Below are 20,559 nucleotides of genomic sequence, written 5' to 3' on the forward strand. Positions count from 1 at the left end.
GACATTAATTACACAATATTCAAGTAAATACCCATTAAAAGATTCAGAAAAAAGTAGTAGTAGAAAATTTTGATTAATCGCAATTAATTGATTAATTAGTTAATTAATCGCGAGACAGCACTAGTTTTTCCTGGATACAGTCCCGGTAACATATGCCATCACCCAAATTCTCATTCCTTTTCCACCATTCACTTTATATAACTCAAAATGGCATTTTACCAAAGAAACTATTAAGAAATAATGGTGTATTCCACCCAGTTTTACATTTGAAATACATGATTGCAACGAATTCAGAGTGTCCCCCGCCTACTGCCCGAAGATAGCTGGGATAGGCTCCAGCACCCCCCGCCACCCTAGTGAGAAGCGGTATAGTGTTTATACAGAAATGTGTAAATTTAGGATGAGCCACTTCAGACTTTACCCAAATATTTGCTTTTCAGCTCATAAAAGCAAAATTACGCATCACTTGTTTGACTTTTTGCACAGCACTGTCATCACGCGCAAGCTGTGCTTTTTTGTTTTGACATAATGGAAGAAGCACTGGAAAGAATGGCCATCTACCTCTATGTGAAAAGATGATCCCGGGGCGACTTACAACTTGGCATGGCCCAAAACCGGTTTGATGTGGCTTGAAAAAGGGAAGCTTAAATAATTGCTAATAGTGGCTGTCAACGGAATTGAACTCTTCGTTTTTTTTACGTGATCCCAAAGCAGGGAACAATACTGGCTGGCTGCTTGCCGTTGAGTAAACGAGACACCATTTTAAATATATCTCTCTCCAATGAACTTATTTCCCCCTCTGCTAACTGTTGAGCAGTTAGACACAGAGGAGGCGGAATGAAGACCAAAGACAGACTGCAAACAAGGGTGGAGTTTTTTTTGTGGCTTTGATTAATGAGCATTATCCTAAATAAATAATTTTGTACTATACTAAACAAATCCATTCTAAAATGGAGTCAGTGGGTACTAGTTAGCCCCAAGGACAAAATGAGTAGCCCATGGATTCGAAAACCTGCTCAGCAGTGACGGGGGCACTGTGATTTACCAAGAATGACAAGAGACGGTTAAGGTAGTAAATATAGTGCACATTTGTCAAAGGAGTGTTAGGAGAATACTTACAATAAGTAGAATAATATTGGGTATTAGGCTGGACTGATGGTATTACAACGGGGAATGGTTGATAAATAAGACTCATCCTGTGTCTGCGGGGGAAAAAATAAATAGGAGTAGGGGTGCTTCAGGCCAACGTCATTCCAAGGACATGTCTGCAGCCATGTTGGCAATGGCGATGACGACAGCACACCCGCAGTGCATGCACCGCTTTACCAAAGGGGACCAGCAGGCGGCTTTGGTACATGGAGGTGCTTAAATGACCAGATAGGATGACATTTGCAGCACTGCAATCTCGCACGCCACATGTCACAACATATACCAAACATCAGCACAGAATATTTATGGCTATCATTATGATGGGAGTGTGATGCCAGCAGAAAAAGAAAGACTATCAAGACTATTTGTTTCAACATTTTTATTGAGCATTTATTTAATAAAATAGTGGTCCTATGGTTAAACTAACAGAAAAATAAAGGTTTATTTTTAGTTGTGCATGCACACGAACATGATAAACATTCAGAGGAGACAGTACTTGTTAAGACATAACAGATGATCGAACATTAAAATGGTGGATGGAAAAGGAATTACTGGCATACAATGTTCCAGAATTTGACCAAAAAAAAAAAAAAAAATCTCAAGGCATTACTCAATGAATTAGGACGGGGACCATATTGCAAAACTCATTTCCCCATGTACTTGCCGTCAACCCCGTTTCTTTCCTCGTCCTCCCCTCAAAGTGCAATAAAACGGTGCAGAGTGAACTCGCCCAGCACCAGCTACAATCATACGTCGCTCATACTCATCACCATAGGCCAAAGTGTTTTTGGCGCTTGTCACGTTTCCAACCATCAATCACATTTTCTTCACAAACAAACACTTACAAGCTCACACCTCTTTCGTATAGCAAACTCTTGAAAGGTGGCGTAACTAGCAATGGCGCAAAAGGTCGAACTCTGTTCAACCCATTGCATGTTTTCCTTTTAATTCTTTCAAGATCTGATTGTGTGCTTTCAAGTTGGATTTTTCTATTGGAACGGCACAGGACAAAACTATTCTCAGTTGCAACTCTGCTTTTTAGATGATTTCTATACACATTACAATATGAAGACATTTAATGAGAGCGACATTTACAGTACAGTACATATATATAACAAACATTTATCAATATTAGTGAGCTCTGATGAGACGCGTTACATAAACGGTTAAATAAATCTCAACGTGACAACAGCCCATCATTAGGGATGCACAATTAAGAGATGGCAAGCGTGGATGGTGCCCGGCTGAAATCATGTCACAGTATCACCAATTAGTTAAATACGAACAGTAGAAAGGGTTTGTCAATTTGCATCCCGGGACTGAACTCTGCTACGTTCCAGTATGGACTACAAATCATCAATGTGCAAATACATCTGTCCAACAAAATAACCAGCAGCCAACTTCGTACATCTGCATTACATTTGAATGACTTAGCGCAACGCAAGATAACACTCCGTATCGGCAGATATCAACTCAGCCCAGCTCTCATTTGAGCGTTGCTGTATCGAACCATGAAACATTTTTTTTTCATGTTTCCGAGAGCGATCGGGCGCTTCAGAGTGGAAGTATTTCAATAGCTAAGTGCTTACGGGAAAACCTTTTTTTTGTTTATGTGCACAGCCGGATTGCATCATTAACAGAAGAGCTCCCTTCTGAGACTGCTGTAATATAAAGCGATGTTCAGAAGTGCTCTGACTTGTACTCACAGACAACTAAGATAGCTTCACACACACACACGCACACGCACACACCAAATGTGCGCAATACCAAAAACTAATACAGTATGAGAGCAAAGCCATTTACAGTAAGATTAATTTGAAAGAAACCTAATGAGTGAAAACTATTGTTGATAAAAAGCAGGGTTTGCCAAACTTCTGATTGGGACAAAATTAATTTAGTCACAAGTCAATTTTTATTGGCTCACGCAGAATTAAAATGCTGCAAGCCATTTTTATTGATCATCAATCAATCGGACAATTTCTTGGAAAATTGCCATTTTATTCAGTCTTTATTGTAATAAAAAAGTTTTTTGTCACAAGTTTGTGTAGGGTGTCAAATATTTTGTCTCTCTGCTGCATTTGAGTAACCTTGGGAGAAAAGGGGAGCCATATTTCTAATTTGGAATGCAATTTGAAAAGTTTGGGTAGCCCTGATAAAAATGGAGTGCAGACAATATTGGAGAGCACGTCAACAGTGACAGTGGACAAAGTAGTTCTAGACAGTGATGTTAAATACTGGCGTTCTTCGATAGAAATCACCAGTGAAAAATATCAGAAGTGGAAAAATGTACCAACGAACTAAGTTACTTGGTAAAAACAACAAAAAAAATAAATTTCTCTTCAGTAACATTCAAAAGGAGTTTTAAGATCTACCTATCCGCTGGGAGTACTTTCAAACAGGAATGAGTTAAGAGGCAATCATTTGTGATTAGATAGAAATTATCGTCTATAAATACAATGGAAGGAAAATCCAGGGGGAAGCGGTACTGCAACAAAATGTAATCACTGAAAATACATGGATGAGTGGGAAAATTAAAATTATCAATGCTCTGCTTCCCATACCATGCTATACAAAGGCATTTAATGGCATCACATAATTGATGAATGAATGAGCTACAGTGTATTTTAACTTTGGAAGATAGTATGTTAGATAAACCTTCATTATCCCAGCCCAATCAAGGCAAGATACACGGCGGTGACATCACATTGTGTGTTCCTTGCCAATTTATGAGCCATACTGTTGCATCCGTGCAAAAAAATAAAAATAGACACACCTTACCATAACAATTAACGTTGCTGCATCTCCTGCAAAGAGCAATAATGCCCGAGGTCGCCCGACACGTTTCCCCCTCGTCACGTGTTTCCACGTTACATAATGTGGACGTGCCCTCCCAAAGGGCACCGAGCTATGCCGACAAGAGCCCTGACATAAAGGCAAATTAACCCTCACCGGGCACCTCAAACGCTCACGCCACCAACATTTGATCGTGTGTAGTTCCCACACGCATACGCACTAATAACGGCAGAACTAAACGCCCATTTATACAAGTTAGTCATTTTAAAATCGTACGCACAATTTACGCACGCGATGTGAATGGGCTTATATAAAGTGGATCCATCCGTTCTCCCATTCCTTCGGTGGAGACATCTTGAACCGGTGACGCCGCACTTTGTAGTTATTCCCGTTGTTATTATCCCAAAACTCTTCGCCGTCGACCGTGTATTTTATCGCGAACTGCAGCGTGCCCCCGTTCTCCATATAAGTGGGCATGACCACCTTGAAGGAGAAGCGATCGGTGGCCCCGTCGCTCGAGTGGGGAACGTAGGACGCCAAACTGTCCATGAAGGTGATCCAGTTGTTGAGGGAGTAGCGCAGGGAGACGCTCTTCTCGAAGGCCAGGTTCAAGACGCGCACAAAGCCGGAGAGGCTGAAGTCGTCCGTCTCCACGCTTTCCAGCAGCACTTTCACCTCCCGCACTTTCTCCTCGAAGCCGGGTTGGGTGCCGGGGCTGGTGAACTGCAGCTCCATGAACACAGACTGCGCGAGGGGTCGGGGGAATTTTGTAGCGGCCATGTGATTATTAAAGTCCGTGGATTTGGGTAACTTGGCCAAAATGCGCTCCGGCACATCCGGCTCGTCAGAGTCGTCGAAGTGTTTCACGGAGATGAGCTCCAGACCCAGGGAGTCTGCGAAGCGGACCTTTTTCTGACTTGTTGGACTTCTGCTGCGGGAGATTTCCAACTTGGCCCTCTCCGTGGGAGTGGGAAGGGACTTGCACCGCCGGCGCAGGCTGGGACTCTGCGGGGGCTTGAGAAAGGTCTCCCGGCCCCGCGGCCTCTCGTCCACTACGGGACTCTCGGCGGGTTCGCAGGTGCCGCTCATGATGTCAAAATCGTCTCCATCGTCAAGACGAGGGTTCGCCGCGGCCAGGCTGCCGAAGAGGCCGGCGATGCAGCTGTAGTTCCTGGGAAGGCAGGTCTTCGGGGGCAGCATGTCCACGGTAGGGCGCGCGCGCTCTGCTTCCATACAACGGTGCTGCCCCTGCACTGCAGAGCCGAACTCTGTGGTCGTGTGGAGACCGGCGACTGGGGAAACCAAACCGTCAGGTGTCAGTATCCCACTCGCGGATTGGCGCCGTGGCTGCGTCACTTCGACTTCTGTGTCCGGGTCCAATTGACGCGGGTGTTGCTGAGTGCTGTTTGCTTCATCGAATCTGTCAGTTTAGATGTATGAAGAGGCGGTGGATAAGAAAACAGCCTTGAAATTCCGAAACTCAAAGCACACTTCTATTGAGTAAAGACCGCCCTCTCGCGTGATTGTGTTGTATATGACGTCAGAACGTAACTGTGAAGTCTACGTGCAGATCTGAACGTTGCCTCGCTGCAGGCGAGAAGGTTCCCACTTTCGGACATAATGTCATAATCCACGTGCAGGCTGAGATGTTAGTGCTTTTATCGTTAACACACTTAAAGCTTCCGTGTATACTGCTCTGCTACTAGACAATTAACAGATGAAAATGTCATTCCGGCATCTGTTTTACAACGAGCTGCAGCAAGGGAGCCTCCGCTCCGCCCATTTTGGTGCGTCACGGACTGCAAAAGAAGTGTTGCCATGGCGACAGCGTAGCTCACCGACAAGCAGTCAGTTTGCCGCACAGTGGACTGAAAGTGAAACAACTCGCAAAGTGGAGAAAGACAGTTTGTCGTGAGTATAAATTATACCTTATCGTTTCGAAAACAAGCCTCTTAGACAAAGTATCTGCAACCTGCACGCCACATGAATTGTGAACTACTGCATTGCATTTATACCGTTAAGGTTAAGTTACAATGACTCTTGCTTGCGTTTCCATGCATGTCTATTGTTCATGAAGTAGTGAAAATCTAAAGTCAAACTCGACCGAAGATTAGTTCCCAAATGATTGACAGCAAAATTAGCAAAGCTAAAACATGTCAGCTTTTACCAAAAAATGATTTCAAAACATTGACAAAAATTAGACAGATTGACATTGCAATGAGTCATCCACTGAATATGTCATCTATTCATAGCAAAGTGTAAACAGTCAAATACGAGCTTTAAAAATTACCCCCGCATGATCCACCAAAGGGGTGACTAAGTCTGGGTCATGAACATTGAGACCCAATTTACACATCATCCTCTAAATTTAAAGTCCTTTTAAACAGAGGCTAGCGAGTACCCACAATGAGAAGTTCCCTCTCAATATGCAGTCTGAACTCAGAACCTAACTCTGTTTTTCATATGAAAATCCTTGAAGAAAGACACGAGAAAGGCTCTGTCCTGGTATTGTTCCTGTGGAATGATTAGTCCATTCAGATCACCGAGTGTTTGTCTCCCTCAATGAGACGAGCACAGCGTAGTGATTTATTCATGAATTGTACACACTATGTATATACACACTATGGGCGGTTGTGTAACAACTTACCTTTTGTTAAATCAATATGGGCCAGAGCAATCATATGTGAGTTCAAAATTGCTTGGATATCTATAGTAGATGAAAATACTTTTGCATTTGGATGACAGTATGAACACTGGAACGGTAATTGTATCATTTGTTGTCTTTGAAGAAAACAAAAAAGACATTGTTCAACTGTGGTGGTCAATTTCAGCAAATTCTATAAACACAGGGTGCAGCTATTCTTTTTTTCCCCCACACAAAATACCGAGCCATATTTCCCGCAAGGCGCATGATTACATAAGAGCACTTTGAGATGTTATCAAGACAAACAGTTGTGATTTCACCTTCGGTCTTGTGTATCATATAATTCAAAATTGTTCCTCCCACAGGGGGCAACAATGTGAGGCAAAAAAATAGAAAATGCAAAACTAACTTTTTTTTCCATCCTTAAAAAAAAAAAAAAAAAAAAGGAAATGCATCAATTTTTGACACCTTGAGTCTGGAGCAGTCAGAAATCAGAGAGAATAGATAAGTCTGTAGTTTGGATTGTTCCTTTAGCGCAGTGCTCAGTCAAGACAGCATGAGGCAATTTAAAAACTTAGATGTCAAACTAAGTCAAGTAAATTATGGACCTACTTAACCATGGGGGGCAGATAGGAAGCTGAAGGTGTCGCAGAAGACGACACTAGGTAGATTAAATACTGTTTAAAGGTTTTTGTATTTGATTTACCTAACGTTTCTGCAACTACGGTACTGTGTCCCTCACCAGAGGGTCACATGATGTTACTGTGGCCAGTGTGGCGTCTTGTTCAGTTGTTTTACGCCTTCAAACAAAGGCAAGAATAGCCGCTGAAAGACGGAAGGAAAATAAAACTTCTTTCAGTCATAAAAAAAAAAGAAAAGAACAGGAACCTCAAACAGTAACAGTATAAATCCTGTTACACTTGATGTGTTCAACAAAAGGTGACAAAGCATCAGATCATGACAAAATCCAAAGTGAAGTCACGTAAACCGATTTTTTTTATATCATTCCATTTAAATTGGGTTCTCAATCATAAAAAGGCGAGTTCCCATTCATGACACACTTAAAGGCTGTGAAAAGCTTTTCAAAAACATATTTCGCATTGAGGGCCCGTCTGTCTGTCGGGCCAAGTGCGCCGAAGGGTTAAAAGAGACATTGCTATGGTGGCAGTTAAGGCACTGGAAAAAGTTCCACAACATGAAACATTCAACAGACGGGCAAAGTGCTGGCCCGGAAGGAAGATTAAAAGCCTCAGAAGGAAAAGAGTCAATAAAACCATTGGAACAGGGTCAGCTTCTTTGGAAGTGCTACGGCTTAACCTTGCCCTGTTAGAATATTGCTTTAAATGGGAGAAATGTGGAGACCATGTTTAATGCTTGCCCTTGACTGTATTAGCTTTCAAGAAGCTTGTAATCCGCCTATCTCAAGTGTTGAGCTCGCACCTAAGCTGCTTGTTCTCACACAATCATTCTGAAATAACTGACATTCAATTATTTCTCATTTGATCTTACAGCCCACCTCTATGCAGTCTAATATGTCCACTTACCTCCTCTTGTGCTTCCAACACTGCCAGTGTTAATTTTCCTCGACTGCAGGTGCTTTTATCTGTCTGTCTTTAGCTTTATAATCAGAGAGGTTCTGCTTCTGCTTGATTTGAGCATTTCTCATCAGCTGAGATCACACCTGTGTTGGAGAATTTGGAATACATTTTTAGAATCCTTAAAAAAAAAAAAATAAATAGGAAGCACTATTTATTTACACTGACAGGTCACAAAGGGAAATCCACTCAAAGAAAACAAATGCAAGATAAATAGTCTCACTAACATTTTAGCATTCAAAAAATCTGAATCGGTTTGGAGGCAAGTTGCCATTCTTGTCACATTAAAGTGTAATTTAGTTCCACCGCCCCACACTCCCATTCGTAACACTTCCCGATGGGATTTACTTGCTCCAATAAGAACAAATAAGAGACTCAAACAACACGTAACTCACTGTGCATTGGTTCACAACTATGTTGCATTTTTTCACATTTGGAGCGAAACAGACGGTCTGAGTATGAGTGGAGTTAATACCGTGGCCCACAAGCTTAATTGGTCTGATAATTTGTTGATGACGCGTCTCTCCTATACAAATTATGTATAATGGCTGGTCGGACACGTTTAGATTGTGGAAGCTGCAATTAACTTGTGCATACACCTGTTGCACTTCATTCTAACAGGCAAGTCCTAGCAGCTTGTTGTTCAATTAAATGGGCCCAGATTTCACAACGAGCCAGTCAATTTGTAATTTAACTGGGATGACATTGTCATTATTTCAGTGTTCATACTTTTATGCCATTTTTTTTGTTTTGTGGTGTCACGAGATAGTTATCAAGTCAAAAGGGTGCCTTGGCTCAGTAAAGGTTAGGGAAGATTGATCTTCACTCTGGTAAATGAATACCTTCCATAAGTTTCTGTCACCCCCCCCCCCCCCCCGCTCCATTTGAAATATTTATTAACATATCTACAGCTGTGGCACCCTAAAAACAAATCTAGTGTCCCGTGGTGCAAGGACTGCACTTACACTTAAAAAAATGAAATTACAATTCCTTCAGAAATGGTGCACAAATGCTGAGAAATTGTGCTGTTGATCCAAAATGGAGAAAGAAGAGGTAGCATTTTTTGGACCGGAAAAAGTAACTCACCCAAACTAGGCACATAATTTGTTTTTCAATTGAGTTGAAATCCATGTAATTAGATCTACTTATTGTTTCACCACCAGCAGTCACAAAACTTTGGATGACAAAAATCTAACTCATCTAAAGCAGTAAAATTCGAATGACATTTATTCGAGGGAAATGTAAACTTGCGTACTCACCTGAAAGTGAACGAGAGGAATGCACTTCAGAAAACGAGACGGAAATGGTGTAGTAATCGGTCCATACAGACATTATATCTGAAACACGTATGGTTTAAATAAATCTACCTCGCTTTTGAAACACGGTCCATTCGGACTTGATATAACAAACTAACAGCCTCTTGGCTCGCGTTTAAAGCTATTCACAAAAGTTTTGTCACTCGGCCTTTCTTCCGGTCACGCCATATTTGGCGACTCTAGCTGGACCAACACCCGCGAATCTTTTCGCATGACGTCTTGCCGTTTTAACGTAACGTTTAAAGCACGACTTCGTCATCACGGCCGTTGTCACCCACGAACGTCTGCCGGTGTGTATGCATCCGCTGGTTTAACTGCTTCTTGTCAACATGAAGTGGACATGATAACTTATTACTGCAACTGTTTTTATGTAATGTTCAAGGTGTATGTCTCTATGAATGGTAACTGCAAAGACTCGGGCGTGCTTATCATCTGATAATGTTCACGTGAGCTGCAAATTAAAAATATTGTGTATTGTAATCATTAGCTTCCCATTAATTTTAATGCATTGTCTCCATTTAATACTAGCTTGTCTGAACCGCAGTAGCAACAACTACAAAAATGACAAATCTAACATTAAGTTTAACGTCACAGATCATTCCAGAATTGGAGGACTTTTTAGGCACCAACATTTCTGAAAATATATATATTTTAGAATTTGTACTGTTTTAAAAAAAAAACAGACACTAAACCCATTTAATTTGATTTGCTCAACTATCAACAGCTTTTTTTATGAGGTAGTTGTCATATCTATATTGTTTTAGTTTGTCGCAACCCTGTTAAAATAATTTTATTGACATACTATTTATTTTTTTGGTATTTTTCTGATCGAAGAAGAGAAACATGGTTCCAAATCAATTTGAATGTTTTTGTACGTATGCTTGCTAGTTGCATTAGCTGCTATGCTAACTGGTCAAGAACATACATATATGATAAAAAAAATGGCTAAAACGTTAAAAATAACTTAAGGGCATAATAACTACTATTTAAGATGTTTGACCTAACACTGTTTTAATAATTACATAGAAGACGTCACAAAAATAATTGTTTTAAAAACATATATTTAGAAATCACATTTACTAAAGCTAGTTGTTTGCCAGCATGTTTTTTTTTATTTGTGCATTGATTATTTAAAGTTTGATAGGGCGTACAAAAAATGGTCTCCAATTCTGGAATGACCATTGCATGTTCATGTCTACTTAATTTGAAATTACCATCATGTGTTACGGGCATTTATTTATTAGCAATTTTTTTGACAGCCACTACATATTGATAATGTCAGCTGAAATCATGTTTTCATTATTTCAAATTACCATTTATTTTTTCATTCATGTTCGTCGCATTCTCAGTTGGCGTTTTGTTGAAAATCACATAATAAAGTTGTATTGTATTGCATATATGATAAGTGACCAATGTTTTTTTTCTTCTTCTTTTTTTTTATCCCACAAAAAGGACTCCACAGCAATGGATGGATCCGATGAAGAAACTCCTGAACAGGAAGACGCTGTTGAGGATCAGCTGTACAAAGCACAAAGGATTCATGTCGATGTCCTGCTTGAGATGAGTGAGGAGGCATTTTTAAACGAACAGGAGCCACACGAATATCATTGCTACTGTGGTTGGGAAGAGGCCGTAAGTACATTTCTATCATTAAGTCATTGCTACAGTCTAGTTTTCATAATCAAAGCATTCCATTTTGTTTTGCGGTAGGTGCGGGGCTGGGACAGGGTTGCTCCAGTTAGTTGCATTCTTCTTCCTCAAAAGAAAGACAAGAAACCAAAGCCGCGTAAGGAGAACACAGACAATCCACCCTCCTTGCATGCAGAGATAACATTTCATGGAGATACATTAGCCATGAGTGGCGAGCACTGCAGTGAATCTCAATCAAGCCCTCATTACTTGAAGAAATCCACCCCGTCAAGCCAGAAGGCCATGTTGGAGCCGGAATGCCCAGAATGGCATGCGCTGGATGGCGCGGAAGAAGAGTCGTCACCATTGCTGCATGAAGACAGGGGGCATGTCAGTGGGATTCCTTTGCACCTACAACATTTATCGCCAAACATGTCAAAGGGCAGGTCATCCAAACCCATAAAACGCCAAACTAAAAGCAAGGTTGTTCCCATTACAAACTTCACATTTTTACCTCCAATCAAATGATGGGCCAGACAAAGCTCAGCTCAATATGCCATGAATATCCCAGGAACATTATAAAAGAACTGTTGCAGGTTTTTCGAAGAAATATGAACTTCCAAATTAAACCAAAGACGTCAGCAACTTTCCCGAGGGCTCGCGTGCCAACGTTTCAGTGCTTTTTTACTTCGCAAAACACATGCTATAATATGTGAAGACTGATTTGGAATGTCAATTATCAGTACCAGTGTTTGCTGTCCTGTTGATTACTGCCCACGCACATTAAACTATGAAGACCAATTTGGGATTGTAGTTAATAGCTACCCCCTTGTGCTTTCTCAGTTTCTAAGCAACAACAAATTGGATGCTCGGTCTTATCAGAAATTGAGGGCAAAAGCATTCAGCTTCTCTACTGAAAAGTGGATAGCAGTTTTTTTTTTTTTTTTGCACAACTAATTGAATAACACACGGGCACCAAAAAGGGAGGAATGAGAAGGATTCTAAGGGGCACATGATCGACAGGGGCCCAGAAGGGCCCCTAGTAAAATTATAATCCAAAGTAATGACGCGGTTATAAACGTCCGATTACCCAACTATTTCATTGACAATGCATTGTTGGCAACAGTAAGCGTATTTGTTTAGGAAACTTTCTCAACGCCTCCACCTCTCCATTTCCTAAAGTGGTTCAGTCCACTTGCTCTGGCCTGCAGAAAGTTTTGCACGTTATCAGTGAGTGGAGGCGGAGACGGCAAGATGCCCTTCATGTCCGGTAGCCAAAAACGCAACGCAAAGAAGGTTGGGCAGGAGAAAGAAGCAAAGGGTAGACCAATATATCCCCCAGTTCTTTCAAAGGCAACGCGAGTTACTGGTTCATGCGATGGAAAAGTTGGAGCAACAGCTTGTTGATTCTTGTTCTATTGATAAAAATGTTCAAATTACAACAAATCATTAAAGGCAATTGGCAATTTTGTTGTTAGTGGTGTTTGCTGAGGTTTTATTTGTTTCTCCACAGATTACATTTACGTTTGATTTTAATGAAAGAGGTTATTTAGTTTTTAAATTTTTCTGAGAAATAATATTAAGGATTTTATGTTCAATTATTTAGAGATGGTTTTGGTCTCAGTGTTGCGGCAAATAATTTAATCCACATGAATTTCATTCTTTTCAGTGCTTACGCTACCAAGTAACTGTCATTTTTGGTTTCACAATTATGGGAATAGTCTAAAATGTTAATAAAATGCATAGCTTTATGTAAAAGGGTGTAAAAATGTTCCACCAGCCTAATGGTCGGCTGGGAGGGGGCCCAGTAAGATTTATTTTCACGGCAGCGTCCCTGAGCACACAAGACCCTTTCTACCATTCATTCTAATGAGAAAATAAGATCAAAATAATTACGTTCCAGCACTTTATTAAGAATTTTCTGGAGTTAAGCCGCAACATACAATACATGCAATCTCCCAACAAAGGAAATGCTTTGTAGTTTACAAACAAAAAGGCATCTAATTGGAGCAAAAGACCAGTATAACTATGCTTCTGTAACCAACAAACTGAGTGTCCGATACAATGTTGTAACTTCATCTGTTAAGAAATATGAACACAGAATACCTTTGGCAAATGTTTTGATGGGAAGAAAATAGACCACGTTTGTACATCGGCTTCAACAACCATGAAAATAGGGAGGGCATCAAAGAAATTATTTTGAGTAAAAATGCAACATTGCATTATCAAGCGACACGTTTTGGAATGGAAACTACGAGGAACAGCATGCAACCAGAATAAAAAAAATATATAACCATGCAAAATACCAAGATATTCTTAGGTTGATCATCCAAAAGAGTTACTTTAAAAAACTGTAGCAGAACATAAGAATGAAAGAACAAACACACACTTCAGGTTAAGGCACCAAAAAGCAAAAATAAATGACGTAACCAATTTGTTCCCTTTGTCAAGCTTTACCTGCTTTTTGTGCCCCAGCAATTGGAGGTAACTCAGTGCAACCCGGTAAAATAAAATGAACAGGTTTTGAGTGACTAAAAAAAAAAAAAAAAACTAGCAATGAAATTGAGTTTTCTGAAAAGAGAATGACACAAGTTGAACTTGTGCCAAAATAGCTGTTAATGTTAATCAGTTGTGTTTCTGTGCAGTAATCTAATGCGGAAGATCCAAAGTGACGACTTGGGATTACCGTCAGCGTATACATTTGACACCAAGATAATGAACGAGTCAAAAGACAGACAGGCTAGTCGGAAGAGTTTTCTATCGAAAGAACCACACATCCTTGACTGATAGTATTTTTTTTTTTATGTGCAAATGCTATATTTTTTGATTTGTCAAGAGGTTCGTTGTTTGTTTAGGAACAGAACACTTGTACAGCTCTGCAAATGTGTGCTAACCAGCCATCAAATGGGAGGAAAAAAAAAACAATCACAATTTTTTACTGACTGAAAGCTCATGCACATTTTAAACACATAATCCAAGTGCACAATGTTAACTGTACACTTTAGTGATTTTTCATGCAGTCAATGCTTCTCTAAATTCAGCCATTTGCACTAATTGCGGAAGTAAAATTGATGTGCTAGATTTTAATCTGCGGGATTCAGGACAAACAGCAGCCCCCCCCAAAAAAATACACTAGCAAACACTGAACTAAGAAAGCATTTCAGACAAGACACATTGTTACACGTATGTGCAAATAAATCCATAAACGGTCAGGAGCTGAAACCTCCTACCTATTTGACCTAATAAAGTGCACAAAGCAGTCGTATATTAACCCGGAAACGCTCGACAAAGATGACCATCGTGGAATGATTTAAAGACATTTTCAAACTTCGTCCACCTTCATTGCTGCACCACCGGGGGGAGGGGCGTCCGTCACTCATTCCAATGATAGAGGCAGACACGGGAAACGTGTCGCAAAGATCAAGCAGCGTCATTAACGATAACTTCAACTGTTTGGTTTCTCAGTCTGTTGAAAGAGAGCGCACAGCTCCTGGCATGTCTGCGTTTCCACTGAGCTGAAATGAGAATCCATGTTCCACAGCAAGTCGGCCGACAAGAAGTCATCCATGACTGTTTGCGTTTCGTTGCTTGTGTGGAAGAGGTGCCCGAAGCCTTCCGCTTGGCTGGTCTGCGTTTCTGTGCTGTTTAAAAGCCTCGCCTGGTCCCCCTGACCAACAAGGGTTTGAACAGGGAGGCACGGAGCAAATGAGTGCAGGTCAGTCTGTGTTTCGGTGTCGGAGGACTCTGTGCTCATTGAAAAGCTTGAATGGCGCAAAATGCTACTCAGGGGCATGTTGCTTCCAGCGCTTAGAAGAAAGTTGAGTTCGGTCTGTGTCTGGGTATCAAATAGCTCCAGGTCACTGGCTTGGCCTCGACTTGGTCCCTCACTTTCATCCAGTTCATCCATCAGGAAGAAATCGGTTTGGGTCTGGATGTCTAAGGACTCTAAGGGTGTGTCACTGGTCAGGCCCTCGAGATCGCTTTCCTCTGTCTGCGTCTGAATGTGTACATAGCTGAGAAACTCTTCAAAATCAAAGTCAATGGCGCCGTGCTGCTCCTGAACAGGACCCAGGTTCGAATCGCAGGCAGCTGCGGCAGTGGTCAGCACCTGATGGCCTGACATGCTGTCGGAGAGGATGTGTTCCAGGTCATTTAACAAAGTCATGGTTTGGGTTTGGTTGTCTGCCACGTTGTTCGAGTTCAGCAAATCCGTCTGAGCCCCGAAACACATGCCTCCTGCCACCTTTGCAGCCTCATATAAACTGCTTCCTGTGCCTGCCAGAGGCTCGTCTATGTGCATTGCAGTCTGGGTGGAAACGCTGAGTGCATCGCCGCTGAAAAGGTCAGAGCACATGATGACTTGATCCTGAGCCTTGTCATTGGATTGCGGGATTGTGAAGTAGGTCTGCGTCTGCCTAGTTTTGCTTGGTGGCGCAGATGACGACGAGGAGGGGCAAAGATTTTGGTTCAAGGATTGGCTGTCAGTCTGAGCGCTGATAGTGGAGGTGGCTCTAACCCGGCTGTTGAACGTCTGGGTTTGAACACTGACTGGCAGGAGGACTTGGGCACTCACACTGATGTCTGTCTGGGAGCAGGAGGACACGGAGGACTCTCCCACAGAACACAATCCCATCCCCTCCGCAACTCCCAGAGGCATTTTTGAGAGGTAGGACTTGTCGGTCTGAATGTTGGTAGAGGTGCTCCTTCCTCGCTGAGCTCCCAGGATGCCGCCTGAGTCCTGTGCAACCAGACTGTCAAGTCCAACCTGCACACCTGTGCTGATGGGCCCCAGGCAAGAACGAGAAGTTGGCATACTATCCTGGAAACCTAAGATCTTAGCATCCAACTGGGGTACCACAGCTCCGGAGGTCTGTGGCAGAAGGTGAAGGGTGCTAACAGAGCCATGGCTGTTGACTGCCAGCACAACGGACCGAAGAGCGCCACTTTCTGTGGATGGAAGGAGGACAGGGAGGTGGGCCAGCTGCATTACAGGCACACTGACCAATGCCATGTTGGGTTTGGGGAGAAGCTGCTTCTGGAGGCTCTTGTGGCCACTGGACACCTGACTGGCAGAGTCTGGACTTTGGATGATGTCAGTAGATGAAGAATCCTCTATTAGCTCATGAGTAGAAGGGATAATCACAGGGTCGGTGATCTTGACCTTTTCAGAACTCATGGAGAGTTTCTCCATCTTCCGTTTTTTTACTGGTGGAATTCTGAAATTAAAGCAAATACATAGATTAGGACTGACACGGCTTCTCTCATTTGAACGGCAATAGTTACTTAGGTAGAGTGAACGCATACCTGTGCTCAGTAGGAATCTCATGTCCCGTCCTGAAGATGTGCGACAAAAGTGCAGCCCGGCTGGCGTAGGGGCAGCCACAGGTACACTGATAAGTCTTTCCGCAGTCCTCGATGTGCCTCTTGAGGTCCCATTCGGTGCTGTAGCCATTGTTGCATTTGGAGCACTTGTGTTTCTTCTCTGCGTGCATCTTCATAAAGTGCTGGGAAAACATTCAAGATGAACCTTTATGTTTAGAACAAAACTGACGTGATAAAAAAACAAAATAATAATTAAAAAGTGGAGAACCGTCAGCGTCAAATTAAGGCGAGGTTGGAAATGAAGTGAAAGTGGAATTAACTGCCCACAGGCACGAATGTGAATTGCAGGAATCAGCCCTAAGTGACGTGGAAATTAGTTGGATAAATATCACAAAGTGTTACACTAAGAATAACAGAGGCAACTTTGGCCAAAGGGTGGTGTCCCAAGACAAAATGGGAGGGAAACTGTTGTAATCAAAGGTAAGAATGACAACACAACCTGAAAGTCTTGAATATCAGGGCTCAATGTACGTATGACAATTTATTGGTGGAATCGTTTCAAGAGGATTTGACTCGCACGTGAAATATTTGTGTGGGAGGTTTCCTTTCTACTGGATCTGTGTAAGCTCCATTTTCTTGGCACGGCCAGGTAGAACGTATTTATCATATACGTGAATATATAAAAACAGAAAATATAATACATCCATTTTCTAATTCCGCTAGAGTCGTGGCGAGCTGGAGCCTACTCGGCTTTCTGTGGCTGAACTCGTCGCTCATCAATCACAGAGCAAAAACAAACACTATCAGCCACATAATTTCACAAAGTCACTGGGTGGGAACTCTACCCACACTCTACCCAAAAGTCAGACGAGGGAAGCACTGTATGTACGTCGACTGCAGACAACTAATTACATTGTATTTCCATTTAATGCAGAGCTTCTCAATTATTTTCTTACGCCCCCCCCAGCAAGAAAAAAACAATTTGCACCCCCAACAATTTGCATCTATAAATATCATTCTTGTTACAAAACAAACCTACACCGAAGAGTTAATACTTGCTGCGCACAATGGGCAAGGGGAGCGCCACTGCCAACTACTGGAGTGGATGTGCAATTACACTTTATTGTAGTACGTCGGGAAAAAAAACCCAACATGTTCCCGAGGGTCACACGCGCCCCCCCTGGTTGGCGCCTGCCCCCCAGGGAACCCGCTCCACTATTTGAGAAGCACTGATTCAACACGTTTAGAATTTGTGATGACTTACTTGTTTCACCAGAGAAAATTGGGAGAAGGGTCTTCCAGGGCCCCTGGGACAGCCTTCAATGGGACAGCAGTAAAGCTTTTTTGATGCCTTCATGTCCTTTCTGATTGTGGGGTTGACAATACCATCCTGGGGAGACAAGACACACGAGATAAAGTAATTTTACAATGATTAAACATTGCGATAATCAAAACCCAACTTGTCATGCTGCAGCCAGAATGTGGTCAAGGTCACCTCCATCTGATCACCGGAGGGAGCAGAAAGGCTGATAAACATATTCAGGTTTATCATAAGGAGTAAGCAACATCGGAGGTATAAAATGAATGCTTTAGCCTTGAAAAGAATTCTATGCTTAGAGGCAATAGCTCGAGTCATGTTGAATAAGGGTTCGGTTGCAGAGACAAGCAGACACATTGATGTTATGCAATGATCTAGTGGAGCAAAGGCATGAATAATGCGCACGAGGCACACAGAGCGAGTAATTCGAGCATCTAAAAGCGCTCCGTCATGTCGACCAGAGAACAATTACTGCATCTGACAAAACTGCCACCTCGCTGTGAATTTGAAACAACAGACTCAATCTGTGTCCCCAGTCAGCATACTGAGGGCGTCTTTTCATCTTTATTATCAGCCATTCTTAGCAAGTACAAATCGGACCGCTGTGCTCAAAAAAATTTGTGTGGTCTCACTCAATTTGACTTGAATTTTTTTTTTAGGGGAAAATACTGCACTAATTCGCATGACAGAAACGGTGTAAAGCTAGAATGCCACTCAATCGAGGCAGAATCCTGACTTAAAAAAAACATTGGAATCAATATCAAACGGTAAACCTTAAAAACAACCTTCCCATGGCTGAATGTTGTCATTAAATAATGCTTCAAGATATCCAAATTCCAAAACAGAGGTTCACAAACTTATGACACAAAGTACCACCTCAAAAACACACGGCTGTCCAAGTACCAGCATAATGATCATTATTAAAATACAGCTGCATAGAGGCCCAAGTGTTCAGAAAAAAAAACAAAGTTTTTGTCCTCAAGAGTTCTATTGATTTGAGCCACCGTAAAATTAGGCACAGTTTTAATGTTAACACTGCACTTCAGTACAGAGTATTTTCTAAAGTCGTTCAGAATTAATTATTTAAAATGTTTTGCAAATTTAAGTTGCATCAAAAATATCCAGTATGTTTGGTACATGCACAACCAACTTCCGCATTCTGCAAAACACAATGAGATTTTTTATTTATTTATATATATTTTTTTAAATAAATGATACATCAATGTAAATTGGGTGCCTTGGTTCCATAAAAGGTTGGGGAACTCTGTATATAAAGTAAATTATTTAGAGCACAGGTACCCAACATAGTGCCCCAGAAGCACCACATGAGCAGCCTCTGCAGGGTTGTTCTAAAATAGCTTGTTAGTGATGGGACGTAGTGATTTCCTAAGAATATTATACAAGTGATTATTTCCAAGCATAAACATCGATATTTATCCATTTGCTACTTTGTTGAGAGTTGTTAGAAGTTATCAATAAGATCAGTGCCTTCACTCAACTCAAGTGTATAAATAGAGCACTTTACAAACAACCCCAGCTACATATGAAGCGCTGCGCATAACGTTAAAATTTTTTTTATGAATAAGGCCGGAGGGTTGAGAACGGAAGGCTACCCAGATCGTGGCCGGAGGGCGGGGGACTGACCGGCAAAAAAGGGTCAAGTGCCCAGCTCTGGTTATTTGAGCAATTTTGTTGTTTCAGAAGTGTGTATCAAACCGGCCAGCCCTTCAAATTAAATCACTAATCAAGAAGCAGCTTTCAATTTCAAACGATTGGTGAGCTCCAAGGGTCATATAGTATGGGAAAATCACGACACATCAGCATCACAGCCAAAAAATAATTATTTAACGTAACATTTTAATATGCGATTCCTTGATTTCGAAAAGGGTTTCATTGAGATGTGCACTTCACACCTCACATTTAAAAACGACCTTCAAGGAAGGGCCAAATTCCCATTGCCATTGAGTCAGTTTAAACAAAGAGCTTCGGCCTGTTGCAGAACAACAAGCATCCTTGGCATCCTCAAACCTCATTCATGGTGAAAAGACTGTGAATCACTGCCTCCTACGAATGAGCCTCTCATCGTGGGTCGCCACATTCACTGCCTCCACAAAGCATAACAATGAATAACGCCTTTAGAGTGGCGAAGAATGGACTCAGAAATCAGTATGCAGGGGAACGCACGGACCAAAGCCACGTGAAGCAAATGATCACTCGATTGGAGAAAGCAACATTAGCACTCTCGTGAACTTGAGTTTCGCTTCGCCACATCCCTCGCGTAAAAAAAAGCATGTCGGAACTTCTTGTTACCCAAATGGCAGCACGTCATCTCTTAAGCATCACTACATTGGAGCTACACGGCCAAGTTCGTATGGATGACTTGCGTTTTTCATCGCAACGTTTTCGGGATGCCAAGCTAAGTTAGCTTGATTCGTCGGTTCACCCAGAGAACATTCCAGTGGCTTCTAAGACATTTTACCTTCACTCTGTGCGACTTTACAAGATGCATGTTCAATGCAGGTGTGTTGGGGAGGATCTTGCCACATCCTTCAACGGTGCACAGAATGTTCGTCCTCACTTCTTTGGTTAACTCCAGGATGGAAGGTTTAATAATCTCTCGAGACTGCGACACGGGCTCTTCGTGACAACCGGGGCTGTCTTTGGTGGCGTTATCTCCGTTCCTCGCCTTGTGGCTCGCCGAAGAGGCAGCCATGTTTCTGTGTTGACAGTCACTCCCGAGTCAACGCTACGATTGAATGGGCCGTGACATAACGTCGCCGAGCTTTGACTGAC

General features: G+C 42.0%; 3 protein-coding genes across 5 annotated transcripts; 1 reads left to right on the plus strand and 2 right to left on the minus strand.

Moving 5' to 3' along the window:
• Window positions 1–1,513: 1,513 nt before the first annotated feature.
• LOC148337303 (protein phosphatase 1 regulatory subunit 3E) lies at window positions 1,514–9,746 on the minus strand. Its single transcript, XM_088295381.1, has 3 exons — window positions 9,441–9,746; window positions 8,131–8,267; window positions 1,514–5,362 (listed from the first exon to the last, which is right to left on the minus strand). The coding sequence occupies exon 3, from the start codon at window positions 5,173–5,175 to the stop codon at window positions 4,249–4,251; it is 927 nt and encodes a 308-aa protein (XP_088151507.1). The 5' UTR covers window positions 5,176–5,362; window positions 8,131–8,267; window positions 9,441–9,746; the 3' UTR covers window positions 1,514–4,248.
• On the plus strand, window positions 4,087–12,603 carry c5h16orf46 (chromosome 5 C16orf46 homolog). Of its 3 annotated transcripts, none has more exons than XM_088295382.1 (3): window positions 4,087–5,853; window positions 10,950–11,129; window positions 11,208–12,603. In XM_088295382.1, exons 2-3 carry the CDS (start codon window positions 10,962–10,964, stop codon window positions 11,652–11,654), a joined length of 615 nt encoding a protein of 204 aa, XP_088151508.1. In that variant the 5' UTR covers window positions 4,087–5,853; window positions 10,950–10,961; the 3' UTR covers window positions 11,655–12,603. The 3 variants fall into 3 exon arrangements, with proteins under 3 accessions (XP_088151508.1, XP_088151510.1, XP_088151509.1); XM_088295384.1 differs by lacking the exon at window positions 4,087–5,853 and adding an exon at window positions 8,862–9,011; XM_088295383.1 differs by lacking the exon at window positions 4,087–5,853 and adding an exon at window positions 9,490–9,787.
• A 901-nt stretch (window positions 12,604–13,504) lies between these two features.
• Window positions 13,505–20,548, minus strand: atmin (ATM interactor). Its single transcript, XM_088297276.1, has 4 exons — window positions 20,246–20,548; window positions 17,713–17,838; window positions 16,431–16,630; window positions 13,505–16,342 (listed from the first exon to the last, which is right to left on the minus strand). Exons 1-4 carry the CDS (start codon window positions 20,477–20,479, stop codon window positions 14,572–14,574), a joined length of 2,331 nt encoding a protein of 776 aa, XP_088153402.1. The 5' UTR covers window positions 20,480–20,548; the 3' UTR covers window positions 13,505–14,571.
• Between the last annotated feature and the right edge of the window lie 11 nt (window positions 20,549–20,559).

The sequence above is a fragment of the Idiotropiscis lumnitzeri genome, chromosome 5 (assembly GCF_059441095.1).
Source record: "Idiotropiscis lumnitzeri isolate Australia: NSW breed Sydney's pygmy pipehorse chromosome 5, RoL_Ilum_1.0, whole genome shotgun sequence".
In the NCBI taxonomy this organism is placed as follows: Eukaryota; Metazoa; Chordata; class Actinopteri; order Syngnathiformes; family Syngnathidae; genus Idiotropiscis; species Idiotropiscis lumnitzeri.

Excerpts from the sequence above, each read along its gene's own strand:
- LOC148337303 (XM_088295381.1), bottom strand. The coding sequence starts at position 5,175 with ATGGAAGCAGAGCGCGCGCGCCCTACCGTGGACATGCTGCCCCCGAAG.
- c5h16orf46 (XM_088295382.1), top strand. The coding sequence starts at position 10,962 with ATGGATGGATCCGATGAAGAAACTCCTGAACAGGAAGACGCTGTTGAG. Across the intron at positions 11,130-11,207 it reads ACTGTGGTTGGGAAGAGGCC|GTGCGGGGCTGGGACAGGGT; the intron begins GTAAGTACATTT and ends GTTTTGCGGTAG.
- atmin (XM_088297276.1), bottom strand. The coding sequence starts at position 20,479 with ATGGCTGCCTCTTCGGCGAGCCACAAGGCGAGGAACGGAGATAACGCC. Across the intron at positions 17,839-20,245 it reads TAAAGTCGCACAGAGTGAAG|GATGGTATTGTCAACCCCAC; the intron begins GTAAAATGTCTT and ends TTGTCTCCCCAG. Across the intron at positions 16,343-16,430 it reads GAGATTCCTACTGAGCACAG|AATTCCACCAGTAAAAAAAC; the intron begins GTATGCGTTCAC and ends CTTTAATTTCAG.